This window comes from Felis catus, chromosome A1 (assembly GCF_018350175.1).
Source record: "Felis catus isolate Fca126 chromosome A1, F.catus_Fca126_mat1.0, whole genome shotgun sequence".
Taxonomy (NCBI): domain Eukaryota; kingdom Metazoa; phylum Chordata; class Mammalia; order Carnivora; family Felidae; genus Felis; species Felis catus.
In genome coordinates, this window is record NC_058368.1 from 228111659 (window position 1) to 228135225 (window position 23567).

A 23567-nucleotide genomic window follows, 5' to 3' on the forward strand; every position below is an offset into this window, starting at 1 on the left:
GCTGGTTAAAGACAAACCCATAGACTTTGGTGTTCAGCTGGGAGGGTGATGAAGTTGGCATGCTTTTAGGAAAGTTGAAGAGCCTAAACAAGACCATGCCTAGATGGATGTCTACCCCACTACATGTGGAGGCAGGTTCAGTAGGAGGTGGAACTAGGGCTGAGATTTTCCTTGGCAAATATTTGCAAGTTTAATCTAGGTGATGGGCATCCCAATAGCTTATGCCATGGGCCTATGCTAATACTTTTCCTTTAGAAAATTGTCCTGTGAAGACATTATTAATCACGAAGATCATAGGCAATTAAAGCATCGGTAAAGCACCCTTTAAATGTTAACTTTAAAGCAAAACCATTTGCAAGCAAATCCTTCAAAATAACTTTTTAGAAAAATAGGTTTTCAGGTATGAATGATTTGATATGTTTCATAAAATTATTGAATCAAGTCAAGTAACTGTTGAAGGACATTTGACAAAAGAAGAATTTTTATAAAAAAGAAAGAAGAGAGAGGGAAATAAACCGTAAGAGATTCTTAAAGATAGAGAACAAACAGGGTTGATGGAGGGAGGTGGATGGGGGATGGGCTAGATGGGTGATGGGTCCTGAGGAGGGCACTTGTTATAATGAGCCCTGGGTGTTGTATGTAAGTGATGAATCACTGAATTCTACTCCTGAAACCAATATTGCACTGAATGTTAGCTAACTAGAATTTAAAGAAAAATGTGAGGGGCGCCTGGGTGTCTCATTCGGTTAGGCGTCCAAATCTTGATTTCAAGTCAGGTGGTGATCTCACGGTTTGTGAGATCGAACCCTGTGTGCAGCTCTGTGCTGACACTTTGGAGCCTGCTTGGTGTTTTCTCTCTCTCTCTCTCTCTCTCTGCCCCTCCCCCCCTTGTGTTATCTCTTCTCAAAATAAATAAGCATTTAAAAAATTTGATCAGTCGATTAAGCGTTTGACTTCAGCTCAGGTTATGACCTTGTAGTTGGTGAGTTCAAGCCCTGTGTTGGGCTCTGTGCTGACAGCTCAGAGCCTGGAGCCTGCTTCAGATTCTGTGTGTCCCTCTCTCTGCCTCTCCCCTGATCACACCCTCTTTCTCTCTCAAAATAAATAAATACACATTAAAAAAAAGAACAAGGAATAAGGAATTCTTTTCTCAATAAAGAATAAAGATCAAGCTTCTACAAATAAGATGGATTGGGATATTTAAAATAAAACTAGCCTATTTAAAGTAAGGAAAATAAAAAGCTAAAAACAAACAACATAAAACACTATGAGCACAGGGGCGCATGGGCGGCTCAGTCGGTTAAGCATCTGACTTCGGCTCAGGTCGTGATCTCCAGGTGTGTGAGTTCGAGCCCTGCGTCAGCACAGAGCCCGGAGCCTGCTTCGGATTCTGTCTCCGTGTCTCTCTGCCCCTTTCCCAGTCATGCTCTGTCTCTCCCTCTCTCAAAAGTAAGTAAATGTTCAAAAAACCCAAACAAACACGAGCATAAAAGCAAGAGTTTAAGAAAATGAGGGGGACGTAAACAGAGACTCTTTGGGCAGCGTTGTCCTGCCCCCTCTTTGAGGCCAGATTTTGTGCCTTTTCACGTGCCCAAAGTGAATAAATCCGAATTGCCAAAAGCAATAGTTTGTAGTGTGTATTTTACTGATTGTTCCATGAGAGCTCAGGAGAAAGATTACACCACATACAGAAAGCTCGTCCAGCACCCGGAGCACCTCTTGTAGCATAGTGTATCCTTCTGTTTGCTTCCTTTCTTTGCCTCTTTCAGCCTCTGAAGAAAGTCCTGTCTTCTGTCTTAAGGAATTTAGCTCTTGCCCTCAAGCTGGGCACACCATTCACCAAAACAGAAGTCCAGCAGTTGACTAAATATGGGCAGCCAAGTGTCCCCCTTGCATGCCCTCAAGGGCACCAGCTGGCTCCAGCTTCTGGTCCGCACTGTCCTTGGTAAAAACCCTACCCTCCTATGAAGAGAATCTGCTTCTGTGAAATAAGAATATTTCCCTCATGATTTTACACAGGAAACAAATAATAATACACGTGGCGAGGAAGGAATAGAAATTTTTCAGACAGACAGCACTTGAAAAGGATTTCTGGTAAGGTTTCAAAAACAAGTTACAATGAAAACTATAGTAAGTATATCGAAGGACGCAAGAAAATGAAGGTACAGAGGTATTAATATGAAAATAACAGGGGTGCCTGGGTGACTCGGTTAAGCGTCCGACTTTGGCTCAGGTCATGCTCTCACAGTTCATGAGTTCAAGCCCCGTGTTGGGCTCTGTGCTGACAGCTCAGAGCCCGGAGCCTGCTTCGGATTCTGTGTCTCCTCCTCTCTCTGCCCCTCCCCCGCTCGTGCTCTATCTGTCTCTCAAAATTAAACGTTAAAAAAAATAACAGGAAAAATATATCCGTCACACAAAGAAACACCATGAAGTAAAGCAAATATAGAAACAAAATACAGAAACAAAAGCACAGTTGAAAATTCTCTGGGTTTCAGTAATTCCTGGAGGCAGAGAATTGTGCCAGGGCCCCTTCACGCAGTTTATTCAGAGATAGATTTTGCCTTCTGCTTCGGTAATGGATTCATTGCATTCTTTAAGATACAATTCCAAGAATGAGATGCACCCTTCAGCTGACACAGCACTGTGCTTGCAACAAGACCACCCCCCCACCCCCTCCAAAACTCCGAGTGTGATCGCTCCCGTCCTCCACCAAGAAAGTACAAGCTTTTCCAGATTACTTCAAGGGTGTGCATTACACTCGTGAAAGATGAAGAAACTCTCCTATCAGTTCTGGAAAAAATATTTGTTTCTCATCCAAATACGGAATGCTACTAGGCAAGATTAGTAAGAACCACAGAACAAAAACATCGAACAGTGTGTGGGAAAATTTGGTTGTCTCACAATCCTTCCCCCTCTCGCCGTCCCGATGAGTTTATTTCTAGAAAGGCCTGCTTTGTGTGTTTATAAAGCCTCTCTTTTCCTCTCCACTTAGGTACTTGGAGAAAAAACGTCTTTGCTTTCCTCGCTTCTTCTTTGTCTCGGACCCCGCCCTTCTGGAGATCCTGGGGCAGGCATCAGACACACACACGATACAAGCCCATTTGCTGAACGTGTTTGACAACATCAAAACTGTCAAGTTCCATGAAAAGGTTTGCCTAATTCTAACTGCTGGCCGGCAATTGCCGTATCTTAAACTTCCCTTGTCTTTGTACAATCGCTCTCTGATGCTGTGTTTGCATAGGTTTACTCCCAGCTAGTGATTAAAAACAAACTTTTGGGCCCAATGTGCCTTCAGAATTTTGTGATTTCTTGCTATCCAAAGTGTAAATTTGAAGAACAGTGTAAATATGATTAGGGATGCATCGTATGTAGCATTCATGGTTTTACATGCCAAGTTAGCTGTTGCGAAATTCAACGAAACAAAGAAACCAATCGCTCAGAAAATAGTCCCTTGACGAAGCAGAATTGCCGTAGTGATTTGATTGTTTTAATCAGGTTTCAGAAGTATTTGGCATGATCGTCTTCCCTGGTGCTCGTCATGCTTGATTGAAGCCTTTTTTTTTTTTTTTGAAACACTCCTTACAAGTTTCTAGGGTCATGTAGTTGTGGGGGACCCAAGAGAAGGCGTTCAACGTAAGAGAGGTTGCGTTTCACGGCTGCGAGAAGATACTGCCTGATCCATCGCTTCACCCCAAATTCCCTGGGAAGGAGGCCCTTCCAGTTTGACAGTGTGTTCGGTCGTCCTCCGGGGCTTCCCGGAAACCCTCAGTGCCATTCCCTTATTCATCCTGGCATGCTCTTGGGGAGCAACTTCCATGTGCCAGGTGTTGTGCTGAACTCGAGAATCAGAGACCTCTGGGATCCGCACTCGGGTGGGGTGTTTCTAGAGTGCAGCTGGTGCCGCGGTGGAGTGATTACTTTGGACGCGATCAAAAGCCATTCGTTTAAGTTCGTGCCCGGGGCTGTGTGTCAGGCATGGTGCTAGTCCTGGGGCTCCAAGGAAGAATTTATCAGTACACCGAAGTTGTTTTTATGCCGTGCAACATTCATGAGAAATCTGGCCATTTAACGGTTGGTAATTCTTGACTTGCTGTGCCAGTGTTATGCACAAATAACATGGGGATGCTGTCAGGGAGCCTTAGCCTGGTATAAGGGGTGTCAGGGAAGGCTCCCTGCGGGACAGTATGGTACTTGAACTGATAATCTGAAGGCAAGTGCAATCTACCCAGGCAGGTGGAGAAAGGGGTGCATGATCCAGTCAGAAGCAAGGGCAGGTGCAAGGGTCTGAAAAGTGTGGGCAGCCTCGGGTGTCAGGAGTGTGGCTACGTGAGGGGTTGGGTCGGTTTCCTATGGCTGCTCTGGATTGACAGCAGAAATTTCTTCTCTCACCTTTCTGGAGGCTAGAAGTCTGAACTACGATGCCAGCAGACTTGGTTCCTGCTGGAGGCTCTGAAGGAGAGTTCGTTCTGCGCCTTTCTCCTAGTTTCTGGTGGCAGTTGGCAACCCTGGATGTTCCTTGGCTTATACCCATGTCACGTTGATATCTGCTTTTATCTTCACATGATATTTGCCCTGTGTGTCTGTGTCTCTCTGTCTAGATTTGCTTCTTATAAAAACACCAGTTATTGGATTAGGGTCCACCTTCATCGTAACTTGATGACGCTACAAAGACCCGATTTCCAAATAAGGTTCCATTCACAGGTTCTGGGCTTAGGACTTCAACATGTATTTTGGGGGTATGCATTTTTTTTAATTAAAAAAATTAACATTTATTTATTTTGAGACAGCGAGACAGAGCATGAATGGGCAAGGAGCAGAGACAGAGAGGGACACAGAATCTGAAGCAGGCTCCAAGCTCTGAGCTGTCAGCACAGAGCCTGAAGCAGGGCTTCAACTCATGAGCCTCGAGATCGTGACCTGAGCTGAAGTCACACGCTTAACTGACTGAGCCACCCAGGCACCCCGGGGATACACATTTTAACCCTGATGGGCAGTGATGAGCAAAGGGAGAAGGGGAAGAAGGAGACATGGGATCAGACTCCAAACGGCCAAGTGTATCACACTACAGAATTCTACTTCATCCTGAACATGACAGAAGGTGCAGGAGGGTTTTACGCAGGGCGGTGACCCAGTTGTGTTTCAGAAAGATTCTCTGGCTCAGTGTAGGAGGTGAAATAGAAGGAGGCATGGAACCCAGTCAGGATGGAAAAGGCTGAGGTGCTACAACAAAGCCTTGTTGAAGGCGAATGGGGAGAGAGGAAGGGAAGGCAGTATGGATTCAGTGGGTCAAAACCATTGTTTCTTGTAGACCTACTGGATGTGTGGGTTGAAAGAGGCACTGAATTACACAGGAAGTTCTTCCCGATGCTTTTCTTATATCCTTCTGCACTAGGACTGAACGGTTCTAGAGTGCAGCTTCTCACGGTCTCATTGCCCAGTGGGATCAATTAAACGTCCTCATTTTTAGCCGCTATTCATAGCAATTACTTCTTAAATAGCATCGCTTTTTTGCTGTTTTCTCTTGCTATAACATTTCTACAACCAGGGGCAGATCCGGTTTTTGTAGGTCCTCACTCCTGTGAAATTATAAATCTACAACTCTAGTCAGGACTTGGAAAGGGCCCGTGGAAGTGACAGGCTGTGGAACTTCTGTCTCATTAGCTTCTTGGTAGACCACTTCTGTCTATGACACAGGATTCATTGATACGGTACTACACTGGAGCCCAAGGAAACAGTATCCCACTTATTAAAGAACAAGAATGCAACAAATTTGTACTTGATCATTTGCCTTATTTTATTGTATGCTATGAACAGCCTGTGAAGTGAGTAGGGAAGCAGCACAGGCGTAGGTTTTAATGACTAGTTATGAGCCAGAAATTTAGTCTCAGAGATGTGTCCTCCACCATCGCATGGTCAATGAATGGCAGAGCACCATTTGAACCTGTATTTTAGCAAATAGCATGCTATCCTCATGATGCCATGCTGCATGGAAACTGAGGTGAGAAGACCAGACTAGGAGCTGGATTTGAATTAGAAAACATCGGGGCACCTGGGTGGCTCAGTTGGTGAAGCGTCCAACTTCAGCTGAGGTCATGATCTCATGGTTCGTGAGTTCAAACACTTGCACTGAGTTCCATGCTGTCAGCGCAGAGCCCACCCTCAGATCCTCTGTTTCCCCCTCTCTCTGCCTCTCTCTTCCTCTCTCTGTCTCTCAAAACAAAAACAAAAACAAAAAAAAAACATTAAAAAAAAAAAGAAAAAGAAAACGTTATGTGCCACCAGGAGCTCCTGTAAAGAGGACAATTAGTACAGACTTGGAATTACCTGGAAAGGCGTTTGCATTGATCATATTGGCCTGGTCGTTGCTAATGTTGACTCGATAAGCTTGTGGTGTGGATGACAGGCGCTTACAGTGTCCCATTTCATTGGCGGAAACTAGACTTGTTTCGATCATCCCATTTATGTTGAGTATTTCTGTTAGGAAGTAAGTTTTTGCCTTTCAGGTGTAGATTATTTGGAATTGATTTATCTCAGTTCGAAAGTATTCCCTTTTTGATTTCATGGGTGACTTTTTTTTTTTTTTGGCTTGAAATTGATTTTGAATCATATTTTGCCTCTTATAATCTATAGCTTACCTTCCTTCAGGAAGGATAACACTGACAAGAGGGCAGTGGAGGAATTCATTCTTTATGTGAATATAGCTTTTTTTTTTCATTTCTGTTTTGGCTTCTATTGTAGATCTATGATCGAATTCTGTCAATCTCCTCTCGAGAGGGTGAGACGGTTGACTTGGATAAACCTGTGATGGCAGAGGGCAATGTGGAAGTTTGGCTTAATTCTCTCTTGGAGGAATCTCAGTCCTCATTACATCTTGTGATTCGCCAGGCAGCTGCAAATATTCAAGAAACAGGTTTCCAGCTGATTGAATTTCTTTCTTCCTTCCCTGCTCAGGTCAGTGTATTAAATTGGAAAATATTTTTTACAGAATAGTCATACTAGATCTCGTACACTGCCTATTGTAAACTACACAACTGACTATAATTTAACTCTGGACCAGTATTAAGATTTTCTTAAGGATTTCTTAATATAGATAAGCTTGAAGGTTTCAGCTACAGATTATTTGGTTATATACATATGTATAAATATAAATAACATCTTACACATGTTTTATAGATACATTTTCTTTATATTTTCTTTAACCTAAAAGGTTTTTCTTTTTCCTGCTGAATCTTTTTAGTAAATAAATCATAACAAAGTACTGAGCGTATGCTTAGCCAGAAAGATGAGAAATGTATTTTAGTGTTAAAATGTAAAAACCGATGTTCTCTTAACCATTATGATCAATAAAGATTTTGTGGGTACCTACCACATGTAAACCCTGCTAGCTTGAGAAAAACAGGTTTAAGCCATGTCCTTTCCCTTCCAGTAATTTAAAATCTATCTAGGGAGAAATATGACTTAAACAATAAATGATTTAAAATTACAAGGAAAAAATTGTGGACACATCATGAGGCTGTATATGTGTAACTGTCAGGGAACATTATGACTAGAGTTTCCATCGGTTTCCAAACAATGAATCAAGTTGAAATAATCAAGGATGTCCTTACATTTGCATAATAATCACCATCATTCACTATATTGTAATTTCTATTTAAATATATTAATATGTCACACGCACTCATAAAGCCTTTTTTTGTTTCCGTAAGGTTGGATTATTAGGAATTCAAATGATATGGACACGGGATTCAGAAGAAGCCCTCAGAAATGCCAAGTTTGATAAAAAAATCATGCAGAAAACCAATCAGTCTTTTCTGGAGCTGTTGAATACATTGATAGGCATCACGACGAAGGATCTGAGTTCCACGGAACGAGTTAAATATGAGACTTTGATTACTATCCATGTGCACCAAAGGGATATCTTTGATGACCTGGTAAATGCTTTATAAATACTATGGCATCTATAGAAAAGCAAACACTGGGCACTATCCGTGTTTACCCTCTGGGATTAGTTTGAATGAATTCAAAGGAAAGGTTAGATTCAGGCAAAGGGTCATCTTCCTGATGAGAACTTGTTTGTCAGATTTTTTTTTTCAGTCTTTAAACCAAAATTTCAGTCATATTTTGATGATCTCTTGTTAAGATGTTATTGACCAATTAGACTTTATTTTAGATTCTTTACGTGACCAGTTTGGAAGCTAAACTGCCATGGAACATCCTGAAAAAAGCTTTCATTGGTCTTGTGTTCCTGTTGGTTATTAAAGATTACCAGTCTCTTGCTATGGAAATGACAAGGAACACTGCTAGAAGAATTGGTTCATGCTTCCTTGGAGGCTTTTGGATAAGTCACATCTTTAACAAGTTTCCCTACATTTTATGTCATTGATTGCAAATGGCCTTTCCTCATATGGCTGGTGACATCCAGAGGCCATGCAGATTCTTGCCTTTCAAGAGAAAACAGAGTAGCAAAGGCAGTTTAGTAGTTATAGAAAATAGGAAATGTGAAAAGAAATGAAATTTGTCCTCTGCTACAAAATAGAACATTAGATAAGAGGCAAAAAGCCCTTATTTTCATGATAACTTTCCGGATCGTGTCTCACCCCCTTATGTGAAAAAGATTATAAACAATCGGTTGTGACGTAACGGAGAGAAGGACAGCTTATTGAAGCTCTTGTGGTCTAATCTCTCTTAATAGTGAAGCACACTGTTTGCCTCTCTGAGAAATAAAGGGCCCGGGATAATTTTAGATTTGTTATTTATCCAAGAAAAATGATGAAAATGGCTTAACATTTTGGTTACAAAATTCAGACAAAAGCGTTACTGGTCAATAACCTGCCATTTGGATGTTAGAAATTTTGGCCCGCCGCAAATCCTAGGAAGGATAACAAATGGATTAAAAAACCCCAACATCGGGGCGCCTGGGTGGCGCAGTCGGTTAAGCGTCCGACTTCAGCCAGGTCACGATCTCGCGGTCCGGGAGTTCGAGCCCCGCGTCGGGCTCTGGGCTGATGGCTCAGAGCCTGGAGCCTGTTTCCGATTCCGTGTCTCCCTCTCTCTCTGCCCCTCCCCCGTTCATGCTCTGTCTCTCTCTGTCCCAAAAATAAATAAAAAACGTTGAAAAAAAAAAAACCCAACATTATACTTTGTCATAATCACAAGAGATGCCTTTTTCCTAATGAGATCGTTTGATTCTGTCTTTGTATGCCAAAACATTTTTCATGGGTTGTACTTTATGGTTAGGGCTGTGGTTTGGGGCATTTAAGGGTGCAATTTGAGAAGTGAATATCTATTAAAATGTGTCATGCTGTTTACATTGGTGGGCACAACTAGGGGTTCCTCTTGAATTTTCCCATTCCTGTATCTTCTCAAGTGTCCTTTTTGCCGATCAGTCAATGAATGGGTTGGATGGTGATGTAGTTGATATCTCCAAACCAGCTGGCTTGTCTTACATCCCATTATGATCTACGTGAATGCTAATGTGCATATTTAATATAGGTGGTTCTCATCTCAACTCTAACATCTCCCTTTTGCGTTTCAGTGCCACATGCATATCAAGAGCCCTACAGACTTCGAGTGGCTGAAACAGTGCAGATTTTATTTTAACGAAGATTCCGACAAGATGATGATCCACATCACAGATGTGGCTTTCATATACCAAAATGAATTTTTAGGCTGCACTGACAGGCTTGTTATAACTCCACTCACAGACAGGTGATGGAAGGTTCTGTGATCCCACAACCTCTTTCCCTCCACCCACTCCCCTACATTTTTATCCTCCTGAGTCACTCAGGAGATTTCTGCCTCATGTCTCTTTAGGGTTTATAGGCTCTTTTATACCAAAGTCTTTGAAATACGGTATCTTTAGCTTTACCCATGGGTCTTTGCATGGGATTTGGGTTTTTGTGACTGAAACGCTTTGCTTCCTTTGCCTTCAGTCTTAGGGAGGCTAAGTTTAAACGACCTCAGTGGACATCAGCGGGGCAAGAAAAGGAATTAACTGCCGTGTCAATAGGTGCAAATCACAGTTGGCCTTGAGGGTTGCACTGGGGACGGTGGCACCTGCTGTTATTAGAGATGATTAAGATGGTTTCCTAGCAGGAAAGAAATTGAGTATCAATACAGGTGGAAAGTGATGGGGAGGACAGTGGCCAGGACACCTGGAGTTCTCTGTTGTCTTCTGCCTGTTACATAGCAACTGTGTTAGCCAGAGGCACCTTGCGCTTTCCCTAGACTCAGTTTCCTCATCTGTAAGATGAGCCAGTCTGTCTCCAAGAGTCGTTGCGCAGCTCATATTCTGTGACTCACTTAGTCCACTTTGAACTTTGTGGCATCAACTAATTGCATATGTGCTCTGTTCAGGGATGTGCTGCCTACTTATTTTGGACAAAATGGCTGAGTGTTAAAAGCAGAATTTGGCCTCAGTAGAAGCTGATGGTGAATATCATTTATTTTCATGGAATGAACTTCTGGGCTATTAGATGACAAATACTGTCACACCAGGGGCTCCTGGGTGGCTCAGTCAGTTAAGTGTCCAACTTTGGCCCAGGTCATGATCTCATGGTTTGTAAATTCGAGACTGGTGTCGGGCTCTGTGCTGGCAGCTCGGAGCCTGGAGCCCGATTCAGATTCTGTCTCCGATTCTCTGTGTCCTTCCCCCCACTTGCACTCTGTCTCTCTTTCTCTCTCTCTCTCTCTCTCTCAAAAATAAATAAATATTAAAAAAAAAAGAAGGGGCGCCTGGGTGGCGCAGTCGGTTAAGCCTCCGACTTCAGCCAGGTCACGATCTCGCGGTCCGTGAGTTCGAGCCCCGCGTCGGGCTCTGGGCTGATGGCTCAGAGCCTGGAGCCTGTTTCCGATTCTGTGTCTCCCTCTCTCTCTGCCCCTCCCCCGTTCATGCTCTGTCTCTTTCTGTCCAGAAAATAAATGTTGAAAAAAAAAATTTTAAAAGGCAAAATCAAAGTGAGCTTGGGCGTCCTCCTGTATTGTCCTCTCCCTTTCCAGGCTCCATATACATTCACGGCTAAGTCATTTACTTGCCTTTTTAGGAACCCACTTCCAATGAAATACAGACTCTGGAGGACCGTCTGGTTGGTGTGCTTGCTGTTTATTCCCACCTTTCACACTGGACTATCACTTTATTTCCTTTGAAGTTTTTTTCAAGTCCAGGTGAATTCTTTATAGAGTTCGCTGTAGGAAAGCCCTCAACTTCATCACTTTGTAGATTCATCACTTTGACAGCACTGGGTGATGCTGGAGAATTGAGTGATTCATCAGTGAGTTATCAGGGTAGTTTTTTCCTTCCCAGGCACTCTTGTATTTCCTCATCAGAGTCTTTTATTTGTTAATATCATGTGATAAGAGATAATAGAAGGTATGTGCAAGGTACAGTAGGCACTCCCAGAAATAGATTGAAGATATGATTATTTAGCAATGTGTGATTTGTCTCATGTGATCATTTGTACCCAAGTACATCAAATTATTGACTCTTAGATTCCCAGAAGGGAATTGATCTAATGGTTCCCAATCTGTTTCATAGAACACTATTCTCTAGATGTTGGTAGATTTCTGTGAAAAATGTTGCCAAGTAAGTTTTGGAAATGCTGTGTACTATTTTTTCACACTTGGAGAATCTCACGCTGTACGTTGTCATGAGAAAGCCTGTTGAACCTTTTTAAGAGTTTTCAAACTGAGTTAACCATAGGCCAGCCCCTCCTTTTTCCTTAACAAATATCCATAAGGAAAGTGTATATTAGGGTGCAGTTTTGGAAATGCTATGTAGGGACAGTGGCTTAAATTTTCCATTTTTAAGTCTTGTGCGCAGTTCATTTTACTGTGATGTCCCAGAAGTGTCATCTAGGTGCCGGGGGGCATGGTTCTAGTGATGTCTCTATTCCTCCAGGTGTTATATCACGTTGGCTCAAGCTCTGGGAATGAGCATGGGAGGAGCTCCCACTGGACCCGCAGGAACAGGAAAAACAGAAACTACGAAAGATATGGGTCGATGTCTCGGGAAGTACGTCGTGGTTTTCAATTGTTCCGACCAGATGGATTTCCGAGGACTTGGACGGATTTTTAAAGGTGAGGGTTATATTTTTTATTTGATGAGAAATTTAAAGCTAAGGTAGACTATCTGGTTAAGATTTATTTTGGGGGGCATCTGTGTGGCTCAGTCGGTAAAGCATCCAACTTCGGCTCAGGTCATGATCTCGCGGTCTGTGAGTTCGAGCCCCGCATTGGGCTCTGTGCTGAAAGCTCAGAGCCTGGAACCCACTTTGGATGCTGTGTCCTCCCCCTCTCTCTGCCCCTCCCCTGCTCATGCTTTGTGTCTGTCTTTCAATAATAAATAAACGTTAAAAAAAAAGGTTTATTTTTCAACAACTGGCTGTATTTCAGTGTCATTTTTCAACTTTGTACAACTTTTTGGAAAATCCAAATCTTAACCACTCTTGTGTGGATCAAATGTCAACATCACTTGCCATTGTAATGTTCCTTTATCCCTGCAGGTTGGCTGTTTACAGATAGAGCGCCATATTGTGAGTTATTTCGGGGGCACTTTATGCATAATCTATTTGTTCAAGTTTATTTTTGAACAGACTTATCTCTGGCTTGTCTTGGCAGCTGCAAAATGCTCTTTTCCTTGGCTTTCCGAAATTATATACTAATTGGATTTTCTATTTAATTTCCCTTCGAAGGATTAGCACAGTCTGGATCCTGGGGTTGTTTTGATGAATTTAACCGTATCGATTTACCAGTTCTGTCAGTGGCAGCCCAGCAAATTTCCATTATTCTGACATGTAAAAAGGAGCGCAAAAAGTCTTTTATTTTTACCGATGGAGATAATGTGACTATGAACCCTGAATTTGGACTTTTCCTGACCATGGTAAGGAACCACAAGAAGAGCTGCTGAATTTCAGCCTTCATCTCACGGCTTTCATGCATTTCCCTCGTCTTAGGTCACTTATTTTTCACTAATGGAAATTGCGACAGTGATTTTAACTGCTGTGTGAAGGCCTTTGGTGTTAAACAAAGCTCATGTTAATAACTTGTGATGTAGTCTCTCCAGTTAAAAGGAGAGTGAGATATGTAAATGAGTTCTTCGGTTGTCAGTCCAGATTTGTTGTGTGGACACAATGAATCTTTTAGTGCCGTGCTAATGTGTGTGTGTTGCCCCAAGACTGTGTCATTCATCTGTGGGTCTTGTTTTCTGCACAGAATCCTGGCTATGCTGGACGGCAGGAGCTTCCTGAAAACTTGAAGATTAACTTCCGCTCCGTGGCCATGATGGTGCCCGACCGACAGATTATCATCAGGGTGAAGTTGGCTAGTTGTGGCTTCGTTGACAACGTCGTTTTGGCCAGGAAGTTTTATACTCTCTACAAGCTGTGTGAGGAGCAGCTTTCTAAGCAGGTGTGATGTTCTGAAAGTCTCTCTGGACTTATGCATACTTAGTTTTTCTATTCAGTGAGATTTGCTCATTTCGAAAAATTGTAGACTGGGGTTGTTGACAGATTACCTTACGGATACAAAGTACAAAGTTGTATCGTTATGAAATCAATTCTATACGCGTAGTTTCCTGAAGTACATTTAAGTAAATTAATATTTACAGCATAAAAATGAGATGAGTACTATCTGAACTGATTTAAGAGCCAAAGAATTATAAATATTAATACTTGCTCTTTATCCCACCTGTACATTAATCATAATATGTGTTGTGCGTCCTCATGGTTTTCAGGAACCTCTCAATCATTTACTCCTCTTACTTCCAATATCTTCCACATATTGGGCCAAGCTTTGCCAATTGTCTATTTTATCTATGGTAACTTCTTTGCTAAGTTTTCTGTACTGTTTAGCGTTGCAGGTTCTGACATCATGCAGCTTTGCAGTTAAGAGGCATGAGATTAATCATGTATTACTTTTGTGTTAGTTTTGTGTTATCTGTTGCTGTGTGACAACGGCTCCACCAACTTACTGGTTTAAAACAATACACAATTTATTGTTTCATGGTTTCTGTAGGTCAGGAGTCCTGGTACATCTTGGCTGGATCCTCTACTTAGAGGGTAACGAGGTCTTGGCTCCCTGTTTGGAGAAGGATTTACTTCTAAGCTCACTCAGGTTGTTGGCAGAATTCTGTTACTTGAGGTTGAAAGACTCAGGGATTCTGTTTCTTGCTGGCTGTCAGCTGGAGAAGGCCACCTCAGTTCCTGCAGGCTGAATGCCATTCTTTGCCACATGGGATCCCCCAACGTGGCCACTTGCCTTCTTAAAGTCAGCAAGGGAAAAAGGTTCTGGCAAGATGAGTGCTATGGTCTTGTATTAGGACTCTCCAAAGAAACAGAACCAATAGGATATATGTGTATATACCTGTAAGGAAATTTATTATAAGGTATTGGCTCACAGTTATGGAGGTAGAGAAATTTCATGATCTGTTGTCTGTAAGCTGGAGACCAGCTGATGGTGTAGTTTGAAGGGTTGATGGTATAGATTCTAGTCCAAGTCTGAAGGCCAGACAACTAGGAGCATTGAGGACAGCAGTGGTTGATATCCCAGCCTAGCAGTAGGGCAGAGCGAGCAAATCCATCCTTTCTTTCCACCTTTTTGTTCTACTGGGGTCCTCAGCACTTGAATGGTGCACTCTTACATGGGGAGGGCCATCTTCTTTACTCAGTCTACCAGTTCAAATGCTAATCTCTTCCAGAAACTTCTTTGGAGACACACCCACAAATAACTTTAATCAGCTCTCTGGGCATCTTGTGACCCAGTCAAACTGTCACATAAAATTAACCATCACACATCTTATGTAATGTGACCACATGAACACATACACAGAAATCACATATGGCCAGTCATCGTTGCTGTATTATATTGGTTAAAACAAGCCTAGCTCCTACCACACTCAAAGGGAAAAGATTATGCAAGGACACAGACACCAGGAGGTGGGGATCATCCCACAAATTTCTGGGACATATAAAAATTACTGAAAGAATACACTAAATAATAATACACTGCAATAAACATAAAACTGTAACACAAATAAAATCTCTTAACATATACAATACTTTGGTTCCTCTCTACTCTAGTCTCCATTCCAAACTTCTTTGACTCTAGATTATTTTTTTATACCCCCAAGCTCAATTAAATTACTTTCCCACTGAAAATGCTCTTTGTTTCTTCTGCTTATTGAAGCCTTTACTCACCCATTCTCCTTTCTTCTTCTGTCAAAGAAATATTTTTCCATGCTGTTTCTTGCATGTAGAAAACTCCCACATCACTGACCCCTGTCTCCTTCTTCTCTACTATTTCGTTTCCACTTTTCTTCATGCCCACAGCCCTGCTCACAGGTCGTTGTCATGAAATGAGCCAACGTGCCCAAAACAGTTGGCCCCGTGCTGATCTCTGGGTGAACATTCTACGAGTCTCACTTCATGCCCACAGATTTAACTGAGTCCAGCTCTGAGAAATTTTCCTTAATTCCACACATCAGCACTTTCAAGTCATGGTCACTTTTTAGCGAGTTTGCTCATATTTTTTACCTTTTTACCTCTATTAGAATTTAAACTCCTTGAAGGCAGGAACTCAGTCCAAATATTTTTATGTGCTCCATCCTCCAAATGATTTGTCTGAAGTGAGGCGTACTGCTCCCAGTTACCTTAGCCCCTAATTGTTTTTTTTTTCTATGTGGTAAAGCATATATAACGTTAAATTTGCCATCTTCACCGTTCGTAAATGTACAGTTCAGCAGTATTCAGGATACTTACAATGCTATGAAACTGATGTCCGTAACGTTTTCATCTTGCAAAACTCTGTACCCATTAAATAGAAATTCTTCTCTTGCTGCTCTCTCAGCCCCTGATGACCAACAGCCTACTTGTTTCCATGCATCTTCCTACTTTAGACACCTCATGTAAATGGGATTGTGAGCATTTGTCTTTTTTGACTGGGTTATTTTGCTTAGCATAATGTCCTCTCGGTTTACCTGTGGTGTAGGATATGGCAGGATTTGCTTCCTTTTTATGACTGAAGAAAGGATGCCTCATTTTCATTTTCCTGTTCATCTGAAGGTGGACATTTGGGTTGCTTCTGTCTCTTGGCTGTTGTGAATACAGTTGCTGTCATTATGGGTGTGCAACTGCCTCTTTGAGATCCTGCTTTCAATTATTTGGATATATACTCAAAAGAGGGGTTTCTGGATCCTATGGTGGTTCTATTTTCAATTTTTTGAGCAACTGGCATACTGTTTTCCATAGTGGTTAGATAATCAGTTTTTAATTATTCACTTTATAGGTGATAAAATTTGTTATGATTTGAGCTTTTACAGGTATATATCAAGGGAATAACAAAGCTGGGGCTTGGCTTTCTTATTTTTCCCCGCTCTAGGTAATCCTAGAATAGGACTACTTTTCTTCCTTCTTAAAACCTGTCTTTTTGCCTATCAGTGTGTGTGTGTATGTATATATACACGCATTCCTGGTTCAGAGTTTTAGCTTTAGAGATATGAGGACATTTTCCTATGGATGACTGATTAAGAAGAGGCTCAGGGAGACGTGTATACTCTTAAGAGGAAATTCTCCCCGTCAAGATACATTTATTAGCTCTGATCTAAGGGCTTAAATTAGTGATTGTCCATGAGAGAACTCTTTTGGATATTCTCAGTTTGCTCTAAAAATACATACTGATAAAAATTTATTGCTTCACTAACTACAATTTTTTTCTAAAGGAAAATTAGCATTTATTCGTTATTGTGAAGAGGTATTTTGTCAAGTTTGTATCGTTTTCATGCACAAGTTAATATTGAAAATAAGCCCACTGTACCTCACATTCTTCAGGTACATTATGATTTTGGTCTGCGGAACATTCTGTCAGTTCTGCGAACGCTGGGAGCCGCAAAAAGAGCCAACCCCACGGATACGGAATCAACAATCGTCATGCGTGTTCTGCGAGACATGAATCTTTCTAAACTAGTAAGATTCACAGATGGAAATGTTCCACCAACTTAGATATCAGTTCAGCTAACTAAGCACAAATGAGATTTAGAAATATTTATTTAAAATACTCATTTAAAATGCTTAATAATCAGCCAAAGTGCTGGAGAGCCTAACTTTAGACTTTTTCAGACGTTGCTTTTGTGGTAACTCATATCTAGTCTAACATATGCCTATTTCGATAGAATTCAAATGGATTTTTAAAAATCCACATGTTAAGTTTCCAAATACCTTGAAATACTTTTGGGTTTTAGAGCTAAAATCTCACTTTCTTTAAAGTCTGTAGAACCCAGCAGGAAGTTATATGTAAATTTAACAAGTGTGTAATTTCACACTCTCTCATTTCATAGGTGAGACTGAAAATCAATTGTTCAGTGTCAGTGAATCTATGTATAGGGTGACAGATGGTATATTTTTTTTCAAAATAAAAGGGTGGAGCAAATTCCAATTCATGAATTTGTTACTATCTCTTATTTCAATTATTATTTTTAAAATTTCAATTAGAAATTGTAGGTTAGGTGGTAATTCCCCGAACTGATTATTATTTTATGGAGAGGTTGTCATATGGGCACTATTTTCTTTTCTTTCATCTCTTCCTTCATTTTCTTCTCTTCTTCCTCCCTTTTCCTCTCCCTTTCTTTTCTAAAATAATTTTTAATTTATGGGAAACACGAGGAACATATTCTTCAACTTCAATGAAGGTGACATTTTACTTATTATCATAAAATAATTTGGTATGTTCAGCATTTTCAGTTTATCTGTGCATTGTTATGATTGTGCCAAAATAGTTGGTCCAGTTTCTCTTTCTTTTCTCTCTTAGATTGATGAAGATGAACCCTTATTTTTGAGTTTGATTGAAGATCTCTTCCCAAATATTCTTCTGGACAAAGCAGGTTACCCTGAACTGGAAATGGCGATTAGTAGGCAGGTAATGTATCTCTAAGGACATCCAGCTCTGTCCGTGTCTCTTTCATCTGAATTTCGTGGGTGTCAGGTGCAGCTGATGTATTGCAGATCCGTGGGTTTCAAGAACAACACCCAAGATGATGGCTACTGTTTTAGGGGAGGCTGTTACACGCCACTGACAGAGCTTCTCCAGCCAGACAGTCTCCTGCTGTCCCACAAGCACATCTGGTTGGCCACATGTTAGTGGGCCCACGATGGATGGAAACCATTCCACACCAGATTCTGAAATGAAGTATGATGAGTGAGCGGGACGAGTGGGGCTCAGCTGGCTGGCGAGCCTTCCTCGACTTGGCTTTGTCTGTGGCCCTGGTGCTTCCACATGGCTTTGATCTCTGGACTCCCGCCCTGAAGTGTCACTCGCAGTGATCTCACGTGGCTCCTCAACTGTCATTCTTTTCCCCCAGGCCTAGGATCACCTGTGATTTCTTCCTCAGGCTCTGGGGATCTGCCATGTTATGTGAGGCATTAGGTGCCTGGATTTCCTATGAGACTTGGTGCAGCTGTACGTTTTTCTAGTTTTCCTAGGAATGAAGACGAGTCATGTAAACCTTGTGCCACAGGTTACTTTCCTGCAAAGAAGAGTTTGGGGGAAGAAAAGTTTTATAGAAATAGTGATTGGCTCACATTTATAAAGTACATTTCAGTTTAAGATATTTGTTAACAAAAATCAAATACGGCAGTACTTAATGGATATTTTCCTTTTAAAAATCAAGATACAAAAATCTTAATCTGATCAGGTAAGAGTGATAATTCGTTTTGCAAATGAATTATCATCCTATGGCTGAATTGTCTAAAAAGCTTAGTATAAAGTAATGTATAAGGTGACTAACAGCGTAATTTGTAGCATATGAAAAATCTGAAGAGGATACACATAGCATGAAATGACATGTGATTATTATCCGACAATTATTTAAATAAAAATAAAAACATCATTTGTAGTGGGGTGAAGCATAGCATGATGGTTAAGAGCATGGACCATGGAGCTTAGTTTCTTGGGTTCGGATTTGCCCTCTGTAACTTTACAAGTAACAATCTTGGGTAAATTGCTTGGCTTCTCTGTGCCTCAGTTTCCTTCTCTGTAAAAGAAAGATAGTGACAGTACTAATCTTGTAGTGTTATTATGAATATTGATCTTAGACTAGTGTTTGGCAGAATAACTTTCATGTGTGTGTTTGACAGATAAAAACTCAGTAGATTTATAGACAGTTTGAGTTTTAGATGGAATTTCAGTCAACTTGGTGTGCTACCAACTTTTCCAGTTATTGAATATCACCTTTTTTTTTTTTTCAACGTTTATTTATTTTTGGGACAGAGAGAGACAGAGCATGAACGGGGGAGGGGCAGAGAGAAAGGGAGACACAGAATCGGAAACAGGCTCCAGGCTCTGAGCCATCAGCCCAGAGCCCGACGCGGGGCTCGAACTCACGGACCGCGAGATCGTGACCTGGCTGAAGTCGGATGCTTAACCGACTGCGCCACCCAGGCGCCCCTAAATATCACCTTTTAAATTAAACATTTAAAATACATTTTGATACATGAGTCTTTATTCTTAAGTTGCTCCTAAGACATATATTCAAGGATGTATTAATAGAAATGTATTCAATTCCCAAAGGCAAATGCAGAGGTTTCTTATTGCCTTGGGATAACAGTTTGAATATTCAACCTATGGTCTTTGTGTGTGTGTGTATGTATATGTATATATATATATATATATATATATGTATATATATATACGCAATTGTGTATATATATATATATTTTTTATGCCATATATATAAAAATTTTTTATTTTAAGTAAACTCCACGCCACACATGGGGCTCAAACTTATAACCCTGAGATAAAAAGTCACATGCTCCACTGACTGGGCCTGCCAGGCACCCCAGCAATATATTGTTCATTGTGGTAAAATATATAATTTAAAATTTAGCATTTTAATCATTTTTAAGTATACTGTTAAGTGGCGTTAAGTACATTTCACATTATTGTGCAAAACATCGTCACCACCCATGTTCAACACTTTTTTCACCTCCCCGAACTGAAACTCCATGCCCGTTAAATAGTAACTATCTTTCCTCTGTCCCCCTCCTCAATGTCTGTGCTTAGTTTGAGCACAGTGGAAGGTCCAGATTGCTGTCGATGTGGCCCAGTGTGGGGCTTTGTTTATGTTTTCAGGTTGAAGAAGCTGGTTTAATTAACCATCCTCCTTGGAAACTGAAAGTTATCCAGCTGTTTGAGACACAGAGAGTGCGACACGGAATGATGACCCTGGGGCCCAGTGGAGCGGGGAAGACCACTTGTATCCACACCTTGATGAAAGCCATGACAGGTAAGGGGGTGGTCAAGCTGTGTTGCTCCGGGCAACACGTTTAAATCACTGTGACACATTTGGATGCTCCAAGAGGGACATGCTCTACTGATTATTGGGCACATCTTAGAGATAGTGTATTATAATAATGAACTGGAGGGGAAAACTTCTTTGCAGCTTTATTGAGATATAACTGACATATAGTATTGTATAAGTTTCATGTGTACAGTGTATTGATTTGAAGCAATTGTATGTTGCAGAATGATTACCACCATTAGCTTTGACCCCCATCTCGTCACATAGTTACTTTCCATTTCTTTTTTGTGGTGAGAACATTTAAGATCCACTCATCTAGCAACTTGTTCAATTATATGATACAGTGTAATTGGCTATGCTCATGATGCTATATGTACGTTATGCTACAATGTATGTCAGATCCTCGTCCTTGTGAATCTTTTAACTGGAAGTTTGTACTCTTTGTCCAATATCTCTCCCATTTCCCTACACCTTAACCCCTGGTAACCACCATTCTACAATCTGTTTTCCAGGGTTTGCTTTTTTTTTTTTAGATTCCATACATAAATGATACCATACAGGATTTATCTTTCCCTGTGTGACTGACTTCATTTAGCATGACATTCTCGAGGTTCATCCGTGTCGTCATGTCATTGCAAATGGCAGGATGTCCTTCTTGCGTGTGGTTGAATTATATATATATATGTCACATTTCCTGAATTCTTTCTCTTATTAATGGGCATTTACATCATTTCCGTATCTTAGCTTCTATGAATAATGCTGTATGAAAACAAATTTTAAACAGTGACTTTATGTACTGTGTTATGTGTTTTACTTATGTTATGTCATTTAATTTTCACCATGATCTTGAGATGTGGCTCTGACCATCCCCATTTTGTTCAAAAATGTCGAGCTTCAAGTTCAGAAATGCTACAGGTTGTGAAGACAGTAAGGTCAGGGCCCACTAATGAAAAACCCGGACGTTTCCCATTATAACATGGTACTTCCCAATGAGTTAATACGATGTGCTACCTCTCAGTAAATTAAAAAAAATAATTTCAATTTCAACTCCCAAATCATCCTAATCGTGAACTAATTTCCCAAGAATCAGATATTTTTCTGGTGAAGTTCAAGAGATGCCTTTAATTCCTAGATCTCCCTTAGCCTTATATCTAAGTCCCTACCTAGCCCAAGGTCATCCAAAGATTATGGGCATTGCCACTATGTGACTATGTGACTATCCCTGTATTTTCTGATTGGACATTGATGTTTCCCATTCTAAAAGTACTGTGTAGGCAGCTCTGAGCCATGGCAGATTTGAGTCCCAAAATTTCACAGAACTTCAGCCGATGGATTGCATCACACATGGTCCCATGGGGAAAAGGTGCCTGGCTGGGTTTCCAGTCCGCTCATGAAACTCCAGTGCACTGATGCTGAGTTGTGGCGGTGGAGACTGCTCTGTGTTTGCTCTAGGGACCTGCACGTGTTGGGTTTAGTCTCGGTGCCCTCAGCTAGGGGGCAAAGTGAGTTCTGTACGTTAAGACTCCAGCACGGGGTGTTCACACTGAGACAGAATTGTGCTCTCAGCTCTCACTTACCTTTGCCAAAACTGAGAGCACACACCTGCAAGACTTACCGTGCGGTTTTCATGTACTGTTGAGACTCTGTTTGGGGATTTTTATATAGCTTTAAAATGATGTGTTCTCTCAAATTATGCTCAATAATACTTTTGTTGTTGTTGTGTAGCTGCCTTCTGTTAACAATAAACTACAAATGCACCTGGTAAAGTGAGTTGAACAAAATGAGTACTAAATATTAAACAATAGTGATACATTATGTATAATATGTCTAAATTATGTAATCCATATGGCATCGCTGGTTTTGGAGAAGTTCTTTGCAAAGATGAATTAATCATTAGACTACTTGCTGTCGATTAACCTGTTCTTGGTTTTCATATGTAGGGCAAACATTCGTTATCTTAAGCAAAACATTGTCTAATGCCGAAAACACTAATTATCCCAAAGATTGAGAAGGTAATTGCATTGAACTTATACTAGACCCATGTATATCTGTTTCCTTATTCATCATGTATTTATTTATCACATATCTTTAATGTTCTGTACGTGAGGTTCTGCTAGGTTCTGTAGCAGAAGTGGGGAAGCAGGCGTGAAAACCAAAGGCCTTCAAGGAGCGGGATAACCCAGACAGTTATTAGTCAACATGGAATCGCTTTGAGAAGATTTGGACAGTTATGCTGTGAGCAGGCAAAGGAGATCAGAAACCTATCTAAGGAATTCTAGGAAGGCTTACAGAGCAGGTGCCACTTCAGCTGAAGATTGAGGGTTGAGTAGCAGATGGATGCAAGGCATTCTTAGCAGAACAAAGAGCCTGTGCAGATAGGAGAGATTCCAGAGAGCATGGCATGCCCAGAAAGTGCACTGGTGTGGATAAAAGGTAGTCTGTGTGTGGGGGTGGGAGTGGGGAAGGTGAGAAGGTATATATAGTACGTGCTCCTGGTGCCCACCACCACACCCCTTTGACCCTGTCCTGGTACAGGTGCAGCTGTTGGTCAGTTTCTCCCACAAGTGCCAGGGGTGCCTCCCAGTTTTTCAGCATTATGACTTTCCTAGAATCTAGGGAACTGGTTCAGCCTGGAAGAGAGTGGGCATTAATGCCCTTGAGGCAGCCATACCCTCAAACAGTGGCAGAAGTTGGGTTGAAGGCAAGTGTCCTACCTCCTCATGTCCATTAGAGGGACACTACATCTGTGGCCACCTCCCAAATGAGCCCATTCTTGGATTTCTCTCATTTTCTGTTTCATTCTCTCTTTCCCCTGACTTCAAACTCCCCATACCCGTATCCTTGTTTGAGGCTTTCCTTTTAGGGGGCATTCAAATTAGTGCAATAGAGCTTTGTAAGTTATGCTAAGTACTTAGATTTTATTTTGCAGGTGATGGGAAGCCATTGGGCTGGGGAGTGGTATGATCAACGCTGTGTGTAGAAGACCATCCTGTGGCCATGTGGAGAATAGGCCACGGGACAGGAGGGATGGTCTGGAGTCCATAAAGAGGCAGCAGCAAGAAAGTGTACCTACTCTAGGGGCAGAATCCATGAAGGTGGAGTGATCAGGACAGTCAAGAAATGCCTAGGAAGAGAATTAAGAGGATTCGGTTTAAGTCAGCAAAACTAAAAGGCAACCGATGGAATGGGAGATGTTTGCAAATGACATATCAGATAAAGGGTTATAAAGAACTTATCAAACTCAACACGTAAAAAGTAAGTAATCCAGTGAAAAATGGACAAA

At 41.3% G+C, this 23567-nt stretch overlaps 1 protein-coding gene across 1 annotated transcript in view; it reads left to right on the forward strand.

The window, feature by feature from the left end:
- Positions 1-23567, forward strand: part of DNAH5 (dynein axonemal heavy chain 5) — a 282567-nt gene that overhangs the window by 138371 nt on the left and 120629 nt on the right. The window contains 10 exon segments of the mRNA XM_023239471.2: positions 2993-3149; positions 6739-6951; positions 7707-7931; positions 9536-9708; positions 11897-12075; positions 12690-12877; positions 13210-13404; positions 16821-16955; positions 17797-17904; positions 20116-20269. Coding sequence (XP_023095239.2) covers positions 2993-3149; positions 6739-6951; positions 7707-7931; positions 9536-9708; positions 11897-12075; positions 12690-12877; positions 13210-13404; positions 16821-16955; positions 17797-17904; positions 20116-20269 — 1727 coding nt within the window.